The sequence below is a fragment of the Sinocyclocheilus grahami genome, unplaced genomic scaffold (assembly GCF_001515645.1).
Source record: "Sinocyclocheilus grahami isolate Dianchi unplaced genomic scaffold, SAMN03320097.WGS_v1.1 scaffold106.1, whole genome shotgun sequence".
In the NCBI taxonomy this organism is placed as follows: Eukaryota; Metazoa; Chordata; class Actinopteri; order Cypriniformes; family Cyprinidae; genus Sinocyclocheilus; species Sinocyclocheilus grahami.
Genome location: NW_015505285.1, coordinates 3,046,365 through 3,065,486, shown reverse-complemented (window position 1 = coordinate 3,065,486; position 19,122 = coordinate 3,046,365). Strand labels below are relative to the sequence as shown.

The 19,122-nt window shown below is 37.6% G+C and overlaps 1 protein-coding gene across 1 annotated transcript; it reads left to right on the top strand.

Moving 5' to 3' along the window:
* The first annotated feature begins 5,934 nt into the window (after positions 1-5,934).
* Positions 5,935-17,577, top strand: LOC107588743 (solute carrier family 2, facilitated glucose transporter member 9-like). The gene is made up of 12 exons (XM_016276968.1): positions 5,935-6,119; positions 7,658-7,756; positions 9,171-9,331; positions 10,509-10,633; positions 10,724-10,869; positions 10,997-11,129; positions 11,744-11,931; positions 13,901-14,011; positions 14,770-14,871; positions 15,009-15,084; positions 16,745-16,872; positions 17,032-17,577. Exons 1-12 carry the CDS (start codon positions 6,075-6,077, stop codon positions 17,269-17,271), a joined length of 1,554 nt encoding a protein of 517 aa, XP_016132454.1. The 5' UTR covers positions 5,935-6,074; the 3' UTR covers positions 17,272-17,577.
* Positions 17,578-19,122: the final 1,545 nt, after the last annotated feature.

Below are 19,122 nucleotides of genomic sequence, written 5' to 3'. Positions count from 1 at the left end.
CTCAAAAATATGATGCAAGTTTACATCATAGTTTTTTTTTGTATTTTAATTAAGATTGTTATTACCAAACATACGACTTATTAGGGCCTCCTTGAATGTTTGTTGAGGCCCACTAATGGGCCCCGGCACCCTGGCTGAGAACCACTGTACTAGAATGAAAGCAGAGTTTGCTAAAACAATATCTACAACAAGTAACATCAGTGTAAAAGAAAACTGTTTTCTTCAAAATAAAATGCACAGATGAATCATTCAAAATAAACCAGGTGCAATAATTGACCAAGTCAGGTTAATTTTGATTTCACATTGATGTTTACATGGCATCTGTGAACTTGATATATTTTTTCCCATAAAATTACAGTCTATCGACTGAAGCCATTAGCTAAAAGCCCATGGTTCTGTGGGTGACATGTACTGGCTGCAACTCAACACAGTTTGGCACAAAGTAAGAGAGAAAGCAGGGTGGAGAGAGAGGCCATTCCCCTGTGAGTGAAAGCAAGCAGTCAAGGTCGGAGGAGATCAGGATGGGGTTAATGAAATGATGACAGCAGGGGTGAGGGGGAAAACTCCAGTGGTAATTTACAAGCCTCTCCCCTGTAGGGCTGAAGGTTACACTGGGCCCTGTCGGGGAAAAAGCAGGAGAATGGGACAATGCGATGGATCTACACCATACTTCACGCCCCACGGGCTGACACACACACACACACACGCCCATAAATGAATCAATCAAACAACTCAAATTAATGTAAGATACTCAGAAAAAAAACTTTTACTGTAACTATGATCAGAGACAATACTTCATGATGAATAATGGTGTTCATAAATTAGAGACAGGCTTCACTTTATGGCTTAACAGAAAAATCTGAAAAACTGTCTATAATTTTTGAAAATGAAGAGTTTATGAATCTTTAGACAAAATATACAAAAGTTTGTTAATGTGTTTTTGTTGAGTATCATATTTGATACACCAGGCTTTTATGGCTCATATACTATGACAATATTAAGCTCAAACTCTAGGCAGAAAAAACACCTCGGCTTTATTCATGTGCCCAAACTGAGCAAAAATATGCAAAATGGCCAGATTGAATAAATTATGATAATAAATCAATGAGATCTTGAGAACAGTATAGCAGACTACTTTCATAAAATGCATATTTTTTATCAGTCAGTATTATGGTACAATGATCGCTGTATACTGTATATTCAGTAATATTTCTTAGATTATATTTATGTGATTAGTTTTATGATCAAAACTCTGCAGTTTTAATTGTGGGGAGGAATGCAATACAATGACGTATGGATAATCAAGAAAACCACTTCAGTCTAGTCAGAGTTCATCTTAAAATAATATAGTAATATAAAAGATATTCTTATGTTTACTTTAGTAAAGATATTACAGCAAAAAGACACGTGTACCCTGACCAGAAGTGGGATGTTTTTAGAATGTTTTTTATTCTTAAATGCCATTTTACTTGCTAAAAATTGCAGATTAAATTATGTTGAGGATTAAGTAAACAACAGGTTTTTATGCAAAGTTTTAATCATGTTGATAATTTAGAGGCTTCAGAAATGTTTGCATCAAATATGATACAGTAGGCTTTATAAAAGCTCCATCTCTGGAATTCTCCAATTTTCTTCAAATTTGACACAAAATGACACCATACTTGGTCTGATTTGGAGAGGATACGAAAGCTCTCCGCTCGCATTGCTAATCGTATTGCGTTGCGACACAAGTAAAAGCCTGGATGTAAGTGATTGTTGTAATTAGAGCGCTTTAAATTACAGCCCTAATTCCAGACGATGTCCCCCACCATTCATATGCTGCTGACCACGCTAGAAATTCCTCCCTGATGGGACTCCTGGCTCTGTCATAAAACTATCTGAGGTGTAATCTTCAACTGATTTACCTACCGTTTCCTCACCATCGCCCAATAAAAAGGGCGAGACCGCCGAGGTTTCGTGGAGCTAGTTTGTGATTAGGGATGCATAATCGTATCCTGCTTTGATCATTTCCATGCCTTATAACTTCTTGCATATATAATGCGAGGGACTCGTGAGACAGACAGTGTGCAGTGTAAGCAGGGAGGATTTGAGAGCAGCGCCGGGCTGCAGTCTTAATCTGGCTCTGGAGACGAAGCGTTTATGATGTACATCATTGGCTGAACTGGAGGAAGGACTAATTATAGTCATCCCGCATGACACATCCTGAGGTATTGACCATTTGTTCTTTTTGGTTAGATGGGGTACTAAGCACCCGAAGAGCAGCTCTCAACTGTCCGAGGAAAGCTGATGAGTGTGTTAAAAACAACAAGAACTCTTATGAGAGACGAGCGGATGAAGTTGCTGACTACGGCAAAGTCCACAAATTAAACCTCAGTTTTTTTCCTCATTTGTTTCCAGGGTAATAGTTTTCAACCTGGCTAGAGCGTGATGTTGTTTTCTGCTCTGCCGTTTGGATCGACAATCGCTACTGTTCTTGTTCATGGAAAGTTCAAGGCATTATTCACAAAGTAAAACTGTGACACTGACATTAAAGTATAAATGAATGTGTACTCTCTTCCACCACTCTCTGAGGTGGAGATAATGAGATGCTATATCACCATGATGGAGGGAGTGGAAATCTGATTAAGATGTGTTTGCAGCCAACGTCTCAACTAACTGCGAAACTCATAAAACGCATTTGCTGTCTCCCCCATAACTAATGGCTGGTTTTCACGGCTTTGACAGCGAGCCGTGTGTGTTATTTTGTCCGGGTATTATAATAATAATGAGAGCAAATTAGAACAATCAATTTCCATGGGTGGTTCTTGATTGGGGATGATGGGCAATATGGCACTGGGTAATCCATCTTCCTGGCCCTGTCTCATTAATGGCTGCGTCGCCGCAACAACAGCCAATGGCAGTGCGGCGCTATGGAACACATGGGGGCACCATTCTGTGAGCCTATGTTCAATTAGCAGTGGCGGCGATAAACAGAGTGATGTATGCAGGCTCGCAGATGTGGCAGCTTGAGTTTAGAGCCTTTTAAAGCCCCTGTATGTATCCTCTGTGCCTCGACACACTCGCATGAGCCTGTGCGACGCCCTCACTGAATGTGTGCTAAACAGCACTCAGCCAACAGTGCTTCTCATACATGGTCTTCAACAGTGATAAAGGCTGCTTTACATTCAATAAGTAAATAAAAATCCCAAAAAGGTTAATTTTTAGTGTCGGCAACGATTAATTGCAATTAAATCGCATCCAAAATAAAAGTTTTTGTTTATATAATATATGTGTGTGTACTGTGTATATTTATATATAAAGACACACACATGCAGTACATATTTACATGTATATATTCATATAATTTATATTATATATAAATATATTTATTTAATATATAAACATACATTTTTCTTCAATATATACATGCATGTCAAATATATATATATATATATATATATATATATATATATATATATATATATATACACACACATAATAAATATACACAGTACACACATATATATTATATCACACATATAGATTAATCGTTGCCCAGCACTAGTTATTTTACATTGTAATAATATTTCATAATATTACTGTTTTTAGTGCATTTTTGATCAAATAAATGCAGACTTGGGGAGCATATGAGAAATGTGTGTGTATTATATATTATTTTAATTTTATTCTATTTTATTTAATTGCCGACAGGCAACTAATTTCCTACATAGCTGTGCTATCTATCTATAGTATATCTAGCCATCTATCGTCTATCTATCCATCTATCTATAGTAAATCTATTATCTAGCTATAGTATATTTATCCATTTATCTATCCATGGTATATCTATCCATAGTACATCCATCCATCCATCTATATATCTATCACATATATAGCTCAAGTGCTTATTTTCTAATCAATAAATACAGTTGAGTGAATGAGGTGTGATTTTTAACAGCGACTGGCTATAAAGAAAGACTCTAGACAGAGGACAACGCCATTGATCTGGAGAAATCTAACCTGCTGTCAGCTTGTGAGTAGCTGTCCCTGATTACATTCATCAGAGAATCAGCTATAGAGGGAAAGGATATTAGGTTTCAGGGGCAGCCATCAATCCAAGTCATTCTTAACCTGATCAAGTACACAACATTTTCCAACCCAACATTAGACGAACACACCAACAGCAATCAACTAGAGCAGCTCAATCTATACTCCAGGGTCACATGTGCTAGCATGAGGATTGAGGAGTGAAGGAGAGAGAATGATGAGAATGCGAAGAGCAAGTTTCTGTACATTTATAGACTCCATGTGCAATAATAAAACCAGGTTTGAATCCACGTGGAAATAGGGAACAAAAGATTTCTTTCTGATTAGATTTGATAAGTATTGACTAGGTAAGATAAGGTGAATTTATATTTCATACCAAATATCATATCTTCATATTTGGGTTGCCCCAAAGACACATGTCCCTTTTAGTATCTATATATTATTTTAAAACAAATGATTTTTAATGAAGCAGCATGAGGTTGTTGGCAAGTCTTATGACAGATCAGTCAGATCCTGTAGCCCCTGAGGGAGACACAGGCCAGTGAGGAAGATCTCTGGAACTTTCTTTGAATTTCATGCATTAAAATGTGTCATCATCATCACCACACTTCAACTGTCAATGATTATATCAGCTATAACTTGTGACTCAAACTGTAACATTAATTTTCAAACTCATAAACGTGGTTTTGCTATACAGAGCTAAAAATGAACAAAACCAGTGATTTCTCATAGACAACCAACTTCAGAAATGTAAAACATTCAGGAAGTGTCTAGAGAGCCATCTTCTGTCTCCACTACTTTTTCGCCTGAATATTTAACAAGAAAATATACAGGACAGGACTTAAAGTTGCCATGAAACAGAAGTGGTAACAGATCTTTTGGTCCATTATTGTTATACACCTATGGGTAATGCGAAATAGAAAAAGAAAAAGAAAAAAAATGTAGGGTAGGAACTTCTATGTATGGGTTGCTGACTGGATTTTAACATGAGTGAGTGTTGTACTCCAATGGATGCTGATGAACTTGAGTTTGAAGAGGCGAGAAGTCTACCATACACATCACCAGAAAGAATTTGTCATTTTACTGGAAGATCCAGTTGTGACAAATTTTGATTAAACATTAGTCATTTTTTAAAAAATGAATGCTTTTAAGAACTGTTGAAAATATGACCTCTAATAGGCCTATGCAGTTAACAGACAGGGTGAACCGTCTTTTCTTGGTGCATAAAAATAAAGTCAGCATAAATTCAATGGATAAGGAGAAGAATTACTTGCTAGAGCAAACACTGGATAGCATAGACAAGGCTAAAATAGCTAAATAATTCATATCAGCAGAAAGGGAACGTTTCCTATACAATCATTTCATGTTGACTTTAAGCTCACACGAGTCTCCCAGTATAGAATCCTAATGAGCACGTTTAATATCATCTACCAACTAATATCATCATGAGAACTTCTTCTGGATACAACAAATACAATTATAAGAAGCAGAACGTGTAATTCACGAAAGAGGAGCTATTTAAAGTTTAAAACAAACTAGCTCCTCATCGAGTTCACTGAACTGACACTAATAGTATTCAATGTATTCATTCTACCGCGATTGATACACCAAACCGTTTATGAATATCTTCTTTTTGCTCTCTATGCTGTCTTTTAGGATTACTCACTATTGGATTCTCCGTAGTCCCCTCGTTCTAGTGACCGCAGGCTTTGTAAATTCACTTAGCTAATTGATTTCAGCAGGAATCACGTTGTTGACTGTCATGTGATTGTACAAGCTTGGTCTTGTTAAGAAACGCGCGAGCCTCGGTCGGAAGAGCAGTGCGAGAAGGGCGCGCACAAGATGAGAGGCCGCTTGGCTGTCAATCATACGATGTACTGGCTGTCAATCTACTGTGACCACGCCCTCACGTCCGCCATGACCACACCCTCACGTCCAAGATGAAGTCGGTAGCACAGAAAGCCGGCCAGTAGAAACTAACTAACTAACTAACAAAACTTAACTCATATTTATCTCAAGAAGTCTTGTAGCATATAAATAACTTGAATATGGCCGAAGAAGTGTTAATTCTTAGTCCAGGCAAAATAACATCGGTAAGTACACAATTTTGTCATTATTTAAATGATGTGTCACTTTGTTATAAATCTGCGTTAGTTTTGTAACTTATTTGTTTTCGTTCTACTTTTGTTCTTATCGTTCTCTTAAACCGTATTATTTATTGCCATCTACGGATCTTCAGTAGTAGTTTAAACATGATTTCTCAAATGACACTTTATTAAAATTTTATTTTAGTAGGCTGTTGAATTTTGGTTGATGAAGGGTTTGTAATAATAGGTTTCAAAAGGTAATGTAATATCAGTAATATTTAGTAATGCAATATTTAATGACACATTTTTCTTTTGTATGATATGGTGTGTAGAAAAAAAAAGAAAAGGCATTAAGTTAATGTCACAACAAGACATTTTCTCAGCATCTTCCCTCACGTGTAGGACTACACATAAGCAACTGTATCTGACCACTTAGTGGGACAAATTAAGTGTTCCACTCATGATCTGAAGTGTAACGACCACTGAAGTCACACCATGAGAAAGCTGTTCTCTCCTTTTCTGACTTGAACAACTTCAGTAGCATTTTAAGATCTCTAGAATAGAATAGAATAGAACAGAATAGAATAGAATGTTCATAAAATATATAAATGAAATATATTTGTTTATAAGACTAAATATATTTATTTATAGATGTATTTTTATGTGTGCCACTGCCACATGCAATTTAAAAACTGTATAGTCCAACACATTAATGGACATTCAAATGTAAAACTATTGTTTATGTACTAAGCACTATTCATCTATATTTTTTATAAAATGTATGTTTTTGTTTAATTTCTGAATTTGTTCTTTTGAAACACCATAAGGCTGCCTGATTCTTTGGCATAAGGGCTCATGCATGGAGGGCTCATAGTTTCAGCCACAGCATTTTAAAGGGGTCATATGATGCGATTTCAATTTTTCCTTTCTCTTTGGAGTGTCACAAGCTCTTGGTGCATAAAGAAGATCTGTAAAGTTGCAAAGACTAAAGTCTCAAATCCAAAGAGATATTCTTTATAAAAGTTAAGAGTCAACCACGCCTACCTAAAAGACAGTATAAGTCATTATAATCAGTAATTATGTCCCCACTGGATGCAACAAATGCCTCGTTTATAATGGGTTTTACTGGTTTTGTCTCGTCACGCATCACAGGCGCACAAGGTATCACAGTATGGTGAGGGGCGTAACATTTCCGTCACACGCTTGAGGTATTCAGCCAATCACAACGTACTGGATAGCTGGCCAATCACAGCACACCTCGCTTTTCAGACCGATGAGCTTTGTAAAAACCAACGCATTTCAGAAACGCGGGGCATAGAGGAGAAACAATAATGTACAGTATGTAGAAAATAATGTGTTTTTTTAACCTTAAACCGCATAAACACATTGCATTACACCAAATACACAAAATAATGTTCTTTTTAGCAACATCATATGACCCCTTTAAAGAAAAAGAAACAACAAAAATAGTTTGCCACTTTAAGAAAAAATAAGGAAAATTACAGCTTACATGCCATAAATATGTTCTTGTTTCTTTTTTATAGCATCTTACCTCATCTCTGCTGGCAGTGGCTTTCCTCACCTCCTTTGGTAGCTCAATGCTGTATGGATACAACTTAGCTGTGGTCAACTCTCCTGCTGGGGTAAGAGCTCACTCAGTACCTCAATTGCCAAAACTGCTCATCAAAAGAAGTAATCAATTGATAACATAGCCAACATATTCCATTCATCACAAAGTTTCTTAAAAGTGGCTTCCAGTAGAGAGATGCACGTCAGGCTCGAGGTTGAAATAAACACAGTGGCCTAAACAGAGGCTCTCCTGAAGCAAGATCTCAGGGAATGTTGCTTTAACATGATTCTGTGCATTCTAGACATTCTTGTTGTAAAAGTGTGATTTCTACAAGGAATTCGGGAATAATTTAAATATTAATATAAACTGATATTTTTATATATCATATGGTACTTACTATTTATATATTAGATTTAAATATATCATAAATAAATCATAATTTTAACCAGAGAGGATATGGATATCAATATGGGACAAAAAGAGAAAGTTATCTTTAGACTTTCTCCAGAAACTTGAAGAAACAAAGTGTTTAAGCCTTATTTTCATTTTTTGTAGATGAGTCAGTTCTATGTTATTTTTTCATCTTGGCTTGTCAGGCATTTTGTGCTGCAGTGGTTGCCTCTAGCAGCTCTTCGTGTATATAAGTAGGGACCTATTTGCCCTGCCCCATTAGCCTGTTAATGACGAAAATATTTAAATTTGCCTGTCTGGTCTCCTGACTGGCTGTTATATACCCTACTTAAGTGGCTTTGTTTTGTTCTGTTTTTCTTGGAACATGATGTGCTAATAAAGAGGATTCAAACATAGAAATCCAAAAATCACTACTGGAAACAGTTGCTTGCTTTTTTTCTTTTCTTTTTTGAAGCAGAAGCTCAATCAATGTTATCAATAATCCACATTTTTTTCTAAACTCAGTTTTAGTTTAGTTGAATCTATTGTTGAGTAAACTGAAAGACTATGTTAAGTTTCCCCAAGTCTATTAAATTATACTGCACTGTTCCAACTAAAGGTATGTAAACTGATTAAATTAAATTAGACTGTGACCTTAAAGCACAGGCAACAGAGAGAGTTGCATAGAAAGAAAGAAAGAAAGAAAGAAAGAAAGAAAGAAAGAAAGAGAGCAGAGCTTGTGACGAGACAGAGGCATGTAAGTCCATGTTGAGGTGTGTTTCACTGAATAGAAGCTTTGAGATTTGAAATATGAAAACTTGAAACTTGAGTTGGGACATGTGAGAAGTAGTCATATGAACTACTTTTATGATACTTTTATACAGATTTTTTATTATTATTATTATTTTGTAGCTTTACAGTCCCTTTTTACTTAAATAATAATGAATGGAAATAAATGAAAACGCACAAGATATCCTTTAAATTTGACTGAAAAAAGGGAAGTACAACAGTTTTTCAGCAAGAGTAAATGCTAACAGTATTTTTGGGTGAACTTTTCACTTTAATTTCTCTCTTTCTCTCTGTCTCTCTCTCACTAGTACATTAAAGACTTCTATAACCGTACAGTGGTAAGTCGCAATGGAACTGGATTAAACGAGGAAGCCCTGACGCTCATGTATTCACTCACCGTTTCTGTGTTTGCGATTGGAGGCCTGATCGGCTCTTTGATGGTGGGCACTCTGGTCACCAAATTTGGAAGGTAAGTCAGGAGGAGACCCATAACATCTGGCATGGTGTGGTCACTCTGCCAGGAAATCCTGTCTCAAGTGTCAGGGCCACCGAGGTAGATTCTTCCTCATCTGTCACCTCACCTGACCGCACTGAACGACTTTGCCTTTGCCTTGTAAATGGCCTTGATTGCACTCTGAAAAGAGGAGACATTTTGTTCTGTCCAGTTAGTTCCAGGTGTCTTTGTTGGTGATTAGTTCAACCAAAAATAAAAATGCTATAATTTATTCACCCCCACGTGGTTCCAAAACTGTATGAATTTCTTTCTTCCGTGTAACACTAAAGAATACATTTTGAACAATGCACTGATCGTGTTCTTTACATGCAGTTACTGTGAATGGAGAATAGAGCTTTCAAGCCTCAAAAACAAGGCAAAAGCTCAGCGAAAATGTGATCTGTGTGACTTGCATCCAAATCATCTGAAGCCATAGGATCGCTTTATCATATGGATCACTTTTATGATACTTTACTGATGTTTTGTGTCTTTTTTTGTAGCTTGAAAGCTTCTGTCTGCATTATGTGTAATTGCATGGAAAAGAGCAAGTACATTATTGTAATTCTCCCTTTAAAAAGAGAAGTCATACCAGTTTGGAACAACATGAGGATGTGTAAATAAAAACATCCTTTGAAATGGCCAAACTCCTCATTTTTATAGCTGTGGTAACATATTGTTGTATAGAGACAAAACTGTTCAATTAACCACTTTGTAACTATGTGCATTTCCTAACTTACTACCTTAAACTTCTATTTTGTACTCTCCAAGGACTCTGGAAGTACTCTTGTCTAGTCTGTTCTGAGTGTCTATGAGTGGCGCCACAAGATTTGACTGCAGACATTTAAATGCAAATGAAAGACAATGATTCATGACCCTATTTATTGTTCTAATCAATTTCAGTCCAGCAAAATGTTTTATAGCAGTACGGTGATCATAACGCAGAACACGGTGCAGCTGTCTGTAAATCAGGGGGAAAGTTTACAACTTGATAGAACTAATCAAGGAATGCAGCTATTTCACCCAGCAGCACTGTCATGGAACATCAGTTATCTGGTTTTGATAGTTAAACTCCCAGGTGGCCGGCTATCGAGCATGACTGTCCTAGCTTAATGAGCAGTGCCAGAGCAGAACTTCACAGTGTTTGCTTCTGCAGGAAAGGAACAGTGGTCAACTCCAGTGTACTGGTGTTCTTAGCAGGATCACTCATGGGGTTCAGCAGGATCTGCGCTTCGCCCGAAATGCTCATCATTGGTCGTTTTATAACAGGAATACATTCAGGTATGTCACAGCTGAAAAATTAGCAGGTATAGCAAAGTAAGTCTTGATGTGAATAGACTCTGACATGCTTTGCTCATCTCCAACTTCCAGGTATCTCTCTCAGCGTGGTGCCCATGTACCTGGGAGAGATCGCTCCTAAAAATCTGAGGGGCTTCCTGGGGCTCATGCCCAGCATTTTCATTTGTGCTGGGGTTTTCTTAGCTCAAATCTTGGGCCTGCATGAACTTTTGGGAATGGTACAACTGGGAACTTAACATCAATGAACAATTTAACATCGTACAGTTACATTGCTCTTCTGTTTTCATAATAGTTATGAAATAGAGTTCAGTATTCTGTTTTAACTTGTGCTGTTTTGTTTGACAGGAAGAGCACTGGCCCCTGTTTCTCTCTCTTGTGGTTGTCCCCACCTTTATCCAGCTGATGCTCTTACCGTGGTTTCCAGAAAGCCCACGCTACCTGTTGATTGAGAAGCACAATGTTCATGCCACTATCACCGGTGAGAGAAATGCTTTTGATTTAGATTTTAGGCATTTTTCTAAAACCATCCAAACATCAAATCTACCCTGTTTTTTTTTTTTTTTAAATACTACAGTATATGTTATAGATCATCTTATTAATCTGTATTTTTGTCTTAATTATTAGTAAACATTTTTGTAAACATCCTTAAAAAGAATGAAATAATTTTATTTTTTTTACCCCATTGTCATAAATCTGAAAAAAGTGCTTATAATATATTAATACAATAAGATATGTTTTGCTTTAAAAAAGTAAAAAAAAAAAAAAACAATTAATGGGATAAAATAAACATAAATCAGCATATTCTCTGATAGACTTTTATCTTGTGCTGTTTTCCTTCTTAAGTAAATTTAAGTTTATGAATAATTAGTTATTTTTACTAGAAAACAAGATAAAGATTATGTTTTTTAAAAGTATTATTTTTAAGTAAGTATTTTTTTTCCTTTAGTTAGTTAATTGGTCATCATGAGGTGATTGTATTGGTGGGATATTGCAAAGGATAAAAAAGGCAGCTCATGCTAAAAACTTTATCAGCTGACCCCTGATATAGATGAACATTAAAGCCAATAGTTTGTGTTCTCTTTGTTGGTGCAGCCTTGAAATGGTACAGAGCCAAATGTAACATCCAGGCAGAGATAGAGGAGATGCAGGAGGAGCAACGCTCTCTGTCCTCAGTGGAGACCGTGTCTGTCTGGCAGCTGATACTGGATCACACTGTTCGCTGGCAGGTCCTATCCGTGGTGGTCATCAACATCGGTATGCAGCTGTCTGGCATTGATGCGGTAAGATCAACATCCTGGTTAACATATAGAGCTGACTACACTGCAGGTTTTGAGATTTGAGTTTTGACTCCTTTGTAATGGAAAGGTAATGATATGAACAATGTGAACAGTGATGGGATCTGGGCATGGCCAATATACAGTATTTAGCCTCTAAAGCCTCACAAGATTTCTTCCAACATCAAATAAACAGCAGGTAACCAAAGTGGTTTCAACCTGCACAGCAGAGCAGTGGCTCTTTCTTTATCCTTCAGGAATCATATTACCTTCTTGAAATAGTTTCGTTTAACTTCAGCTTAATTATTCAGATGATTAAGAGGACGGAGGACAGAAACCTCACTTTTTATCCATCAGAGCTTAACAAATTACAATCTCTTTTTAAGTGTTTATGCAGTCTAATTTTCACAGCCCTGCTATAGTGATAAATAAAGGCTATTATTCAAGCAAATTAGATGTATTTTTTAATTGTTACATCGTTAAGATGGTGATTATAGTGATTAGGCTGATCTTTTTTGATCTATAAACACTTCCTTTAAAACAGAACTAACAATTTAACAATTAGCTTGTGATTCCAGAAAAAATATATGTTTTTTTTTTACCAAATAGTAGTTTGATGGTAGTGTTTAAGTTAGACCTGTCAGCTGACACCATTCCTTTATACTTGCCACTGCAGTGCTCTTTAATGGCATCTATATTATGATCAGAATCAGGGTTATGAATAAGAATTCTTATGCATCTCAGCAAAAACACACTGTGCTATTAAATATATTCTCCGAAATGAATTCTGCAAAGGTTTCTAGCATCACATTAAAAGGTTTTACCAGTATAACATACTGTGTATTTGTTATATAATTTTTTCTTTCTATAGAAATGTCTTATATAAATTGTATTGTTCTGAAATGTTGTTTGGTTGGCAGACTAATTCCTCATGTAATAATGAGGATAAAGACCGATAGAGAGCTCATTACCAGGCCCATACGGAATCTGCGTGCACAGAGCTCAGCAGAATTCAAACAGCCATCATTCGCAAACTTCTGCATATTCCCTACTCCTTGCTTGTTGTTCATTTAATCATTAATTTGATGTTGGCTAACAGTGCAGTACTCTCAGCTCTGTTTACCACATTACATTCTGCAGAATTCCACAGATTATGCCACAAAATGAAGAAAAAAATGCTGATTTTGTCTGGAGTTTGTCAAATTGCAATTTCTATTTCTGTCATGTCTTTACCCCATCTGATTTCCACAACCAACGACAAAACAATAAATAAAAGCCATGATCTCAGTGGTGATTCATCAATTTAATTCATTTCCAGTCATTGACATTCATTCAACTGATTCTGAAACAAAACAAAATTGAGCATCTCATTTCTTTTCTATGAGATTTGAGACCTGAACATGACAATGTTTGGGACTTACGTTATTCAGTTGTTCTTTACAAAGATTGTTATAAAATAAACTAAAATGTTTACTCACTAGACAAGAGAACAGCACTTGATCTGGCTACAAACCAGCCTTAACCTTAGCCTTAATTTCCCAAATCATTAATACATCTTGTCAAAGTACGTGAGCTGCTGATGTCAAATCCAAGGAGGACTCTTCATGTTTGCCCTGTGGGGTTTTGATATCAAATTTGAATATTAAATGACATTGACTGTTGGGCCCTTAAGTGGCAGGTGACCCTGTGAGCGTCTGTGTGTATGTATTCAGTGTAAATGTGGCTGACAGGTGGTGAGTCTTGGCTGACTTCAGCATGAGCAGCAGGAGAGAGGCAGGCCGTGTGTGTCCTCTACAGTCCCAGCAGCTCTCAAACCGTCTGTGTTCCCTCTGATTACCCCCCTGCCTAACCTCTCACACAGCCCTCTAGCTCTCAAATTGAATCTGAAGTGTTGTACACCGTAACCGCTCGTCGTAGTCACGATATATGCCACCTGTACAAGCCAAAATCACTGTCCTTTCACTCTTCTCCTCAGATCTGGTTTTACACCAATGACATCTTTGAGAACGCTGGAATCCCGGCCCCTGAGATCCAGTACACGACTGTAGGAACTGGAGCTATAGAGATCGTTGCAGGCCTCATAGGGGTGAGTTTTCATATTCCACCGACGCTTCCAATGTGAAAATTGTCTTGATAGTGGGAAAAGGCTATCTGACAGGGTTATATAGTGACTCTAAATAGTTTATTAGACATCACTTGGTCTATTACTTCACTAGAGTTGCTGCATTTGAAAAAGAACGTCTCTTCATATCTCAGTCATTTTCATTTAGCTTTGCCCTCAATCTTTCCAAGCTCACGTTGTGTATTTTTCTGCTGTGACACACATAAAAATCACTGTGTAAGATGGGCGTTAGAGAGACTGATGTGTCTTGTTTTTGCCGCCTCCTTTCTTGGGTCACATCTCAGAGCTGTAATGAAGGACAGATACAGTCTCTCTCTCCCAGTTGCGTTGCTTAGCCGGGATTTAGTGATGCACCAGCAGCAACCAGAGAGAAAGAGGCACGCTGTTAGTCAGAAGAACTCATTGCTGTCAATGTCAATTGGCCCTCACTCGGGAGGCGAATGGCACACGAGAGGAAGGCTAGAGATTGGTTATAAAATTACAGCTATTCATTCTTCTGTCAGCTTCACCCGCCTTTAAGTCAACAGTGCACAGCTTTAGCACTCAATTTTAGCAGCACTTAATGAAAAAACAAGGTTCCACTTTATGTTTCTGCGACATTTTCTTTCAAAAAAGCACCGAAAGTCTTCCTTTCAAGACAGTGGTGACTAATTAATCCGATCAAGACAAAAAGGAAGCGCCTATTGTGAACATCCACATTGCATCTCTTGTTTTTCATTCAGTGTTTCACCATTGAGCGTCTCGGGCGAAGGCCATTGATAATTGGAGGCTTTGGTGTTATGGGAATGTGTTGTGCTGGGATAACACTGTCTCTCATTCTTCAAGTAAGTGAAATATTGTTAATAAAGTGGAAAAATACTTCAAATCTAACTTACATTCACTGCCAATTGAAATAATCGTTGGCAAAACTGACAAGTGATATAACACTTTTTTTCACCTTTTGCTACTATCATGTTTTCAGACACATGTGCCTTTTATGAAATATGTGAGTGTGGGGTGTGTGGTTGGGATCATTGCTGGATTCTGCATCGGGCCGGGTGAGTTCTTTGTGTCTGTCACTCTTTCTTCTTCTCTTAATCTATTTATTAAAGTGATCAACATGGCTGCATCACTTTCAGTCATGCTCGGGCACATTCAGTAGAGCACTGCTTCAGTTGGATGAGTAGTTGTCTGCTCTTTGACCCTGAAATCCCAGATGACGCCTTCAAATAGTAAAATAGCGACACCTGGGGGTAGAATTTTGAAAAGCAAGCGCAACTGCAGTTCATTATAAACCTCAGTATTTATTTGTGCAGTAGGTTTTCGTCATATTTGGATTTATTTTACAGACATATTTTGTCTATATTTAGTATATTCATATTTTATTTGTTCAGAATAATTTTAAGACTTTCAAACTTCAGACTTTCTATAATGTGTAATGTTATATATAATGTTTATTATTTTTGTAATTTATCAAATTTAGAATTTATTTAATAAAAATCTGACTTCCAGAGTTTATTAGGATTAATGCTATATATCCTAATCTATCCTTGCAAAGCATGATTATTCCATTAAGATTTCTTACACTGTATTTTACATTTTATTTCATAACTATGTTTTATTTCCATTTCATTTATTTCAAAATTTTAAAAACAACATTAACTTACATATTACGTAACAGTTTAACCATTTTTTTCTGTGAGCACAGTCAGAAGCTACATTGTACTAATACAAATTTAGGAGTTGATTAGTTTACACAAAAATAGAATATGATACATATATGATTTTGAACCACAGTTTTTATTTATATATATATATATATGAATTATTCGGTAATATTTTAGACAGAGAACAGGATACAGACGCCTTGGAAATTAAATGCATCTTGACTAAATTACATTAAATTGATATAATGATAAATTGTACTGTTGAGGAGAAGATGTTGGCATTTTAAGGAGTTTCAAAGATCAAAGTATGAAAGTTAAAGTGTGTACTTTCCTCTATTAGTGCTGCATGAGCATTAGACTCATAGATTATGCGCACAATAAGAGCAGAGAGGAGTAGCTCTGCTACAGTGATGAATGAGACTACAAGTGCTTTACTGAGTTGATGCATTATCCAACCCAACTCCAAAATCTATAATTCATTCTCAGGCCCCAGTCTCAATCGGTGTAATTACGTCTTTAATTAGGATTTTTTTATGGCTCATTGTTCATAAACAATGATGAATATGGCTTTTTAAGACAAAATCCTGCATGAACAATGAATTACAAGCAGAGTTCCTTATCAATTTAACTGCAGCACGCCTCCTGCTGCAATTATCACGCACAAATAATGAAACCATCGCTTGGCTTGTTCTGAATTCATTACATTTGAAATAACACCTTGTGCCTCCTTATTTTTCACTTGTAACCAAAAGGGATTAGAACTTAAGCAGTGGAACAATCTCTGCTTCCTGCATATTGAGATAACGAGCTCTTCATAAAGCTAGTTTATTATCCTCCCTCCAAGAACTGTTGCACTACAGAAGAGCAATGCATACATGCATGTGCATAAAATGCATTCATAATATGCACTCATTTGAGTTTTATTAGGCTAAAAAAAATATGACCGCTCTAGGTTTCACAGCACTTTTTCTCTGAGTAGGTAGGCGATTAAACATGAAAAATAAAGATGACGTCACAATATATCATTAGAACGAATGTGTCTGTTTTTCAGCGGGTGTTCCGTTCCTGATCACAGCTGAGCTCTTCAAGCAATCCCATCGTCCTGCCGCATACACTGTGGGAGGATCTCTTAACTGGATGTCGAATTTCACCATCGGCTTTATCTTTCCGTTCCTTCAGGTATCAAATCCATTCAATGCAGTTAAAGCCAAAGGTACACAGAGTATAATCCGAAAAGGGTTTTCCAGGGTTTGTCAGAGTCAATCATTGTGAAATTCAATCATCTTCATTTAATTCAGTTGTTTTAAAAAGGAATAACTTCGTATTTCTCTGCTGCAGATGTCTGCTGGGTCCTACTGCTATCTGGTGTTCTGTGCCATATGCGTGTCAGTGGCCATCTACGTGTACTTTGTTATTCCGGAAACTAAAAATAAGACATTTGTAGAGATTAGTCAGATGTTTGCTACAAAAGAGGCTGTGGAAGAGAGCCAGGCCCTCACTCATCCGGACCAGCTCAAACTGAAAAAGATGAATGGATATGGTTCACTTGAATTCGACAGTTCTTCTTCCTGTCCTTAAACTCAGAAGAGGTTTAGGAATTAGATCAGTTATCAGCCATGCATTAAGAAAGGCGCAGTTAAGTGAATCTTACTTTTGTGCGCAATGGGCTCAGACTAACAGAAGGTCTGTTTCTCCTTATAACAAAACAGGAGCTGACTTAGTTTTGTAATGATACTTAAACACCCACAGCTTTGTCTTACTTTGTATGCAAGAATAGTGCCATATACATGTGATACCACATGTATATTGTTACTGAGAAATCACAAACTATGTTTTTTCACTATTTATCATGTTTGTGTTATGAAAGAAATTCCTTCATGTATGTAGGCCTTATACATATTTTTATCATTATGAGAGTATATACTCTCTCTCTCTCTCTCTCTGTCAGTTGTAGGGGAGGGCCAAGCTCATGATTGGGTGGTCCAGACGCAGCATGGCCCTGTTGATCCAGGTCTGTTTTATTTCCCACAAGGCAGAGCTTCACTATTTTCCACTGATATGACTTTGAAGAACCTGCACCATTGCAGATAGTACTTATATTTTAGCTTTCATTCACTGACTTGCACTGATTGGAGATAGTGAGCACGGGTAATGCCCACTGAATCTAGTTTTGTAGAATAAAGTCACTCTTAAGTCGTCACCAACTCTGCGCAGCTCTAAATACGGCAGCTCATATTTCACCGTGAATTGATCCCCTGATGGAATGAGTCTCTGTGTCCTGTAGGTCAGCAGGAGGAGAGGATGCTGGTCTAATTAGCAGCAGAGGAATCTTCTGTCGGCCCAACACCTGTCACCACAGGCTCGACTCTGCCCTCTGCTGTCCGGAAGAGGAAGACGAACAAGGTGTCTACAGCAAGTGAATGTGAAGGTATGCTGTATTTATAGGCACATGATCCTCTTCAGCATTTGGAACACATTTATTAGACAATAAACCATATATTTAGAAACAAAAACCGCCAATATGCATGCACCGTATGAATGTGTCAAGATGTGGTAGCAGAATACCCACTTCCGAGCAGACATTTTGTCATAATGACAATGGCAGGAAGCGGGAGAATATTTCAACGCTCCCACTCCCACTGTCACCTCATAAAGAAACAAACACACACAGTACCCTCACACAGAAGACCTGCTGCTCGCTCCAACATTTTAATTAATGACAACAGATTTTCTTCTCATAAGTGCTTTAATGTGGCTTATTGCTGTAGCAGTCCCCTTGGCCGTGGAAATATTATGTTGACGGATGTGCTGTGTCGCTGGGACTCCCTGGATGGAGGCAGCTGTCAAGCCCGAGATGATAACATTAAGGCGAGGGAAAGTGATGACAAATGCCTGTTATCAGCGAACGAGGCCAGTGACAAATCGAATTGCGGCTCCCAAGAACCCCCATTACATCGTAATAAAAAAAGATTGATGGTCCTCTCTGTCAGGACCTCTGTTAATGCGATTTCGACTGGTCTCTCCGGCTTCCAATTAAGATGGCGAGGAGAAGGAGGGAGAGAGAAGCGACTACACACGACCGACTAATTGGATCTGAGAAGCCAAAGGCGTTCTCTCGTTCTTTTACTCTTTCTTTCCTCTCTCTCTCTCTCTTCAGCTGCTACGCGTGCTTTCTCTCTCACTCGTGGCAGCGCAGTCTGGAGCGAATGCTCTTGCATTCCGTTATTTCAGGATTTATGGCTGGAAGATGGGGATGCAGACTGCGCTGCCGGTGATGGGGAGCGCTGTCTCACTGCCAGCTCCTGCATACAGACAGGCACAGATGGGAGCGGAGACGCAAACCCAGCCAGTGATGAAACGTCCTGACAAACAGTGGGACAGACAGAGAGACAAATAGCTCCATGTGAGCCGCTTGCCATGCAATTAAGT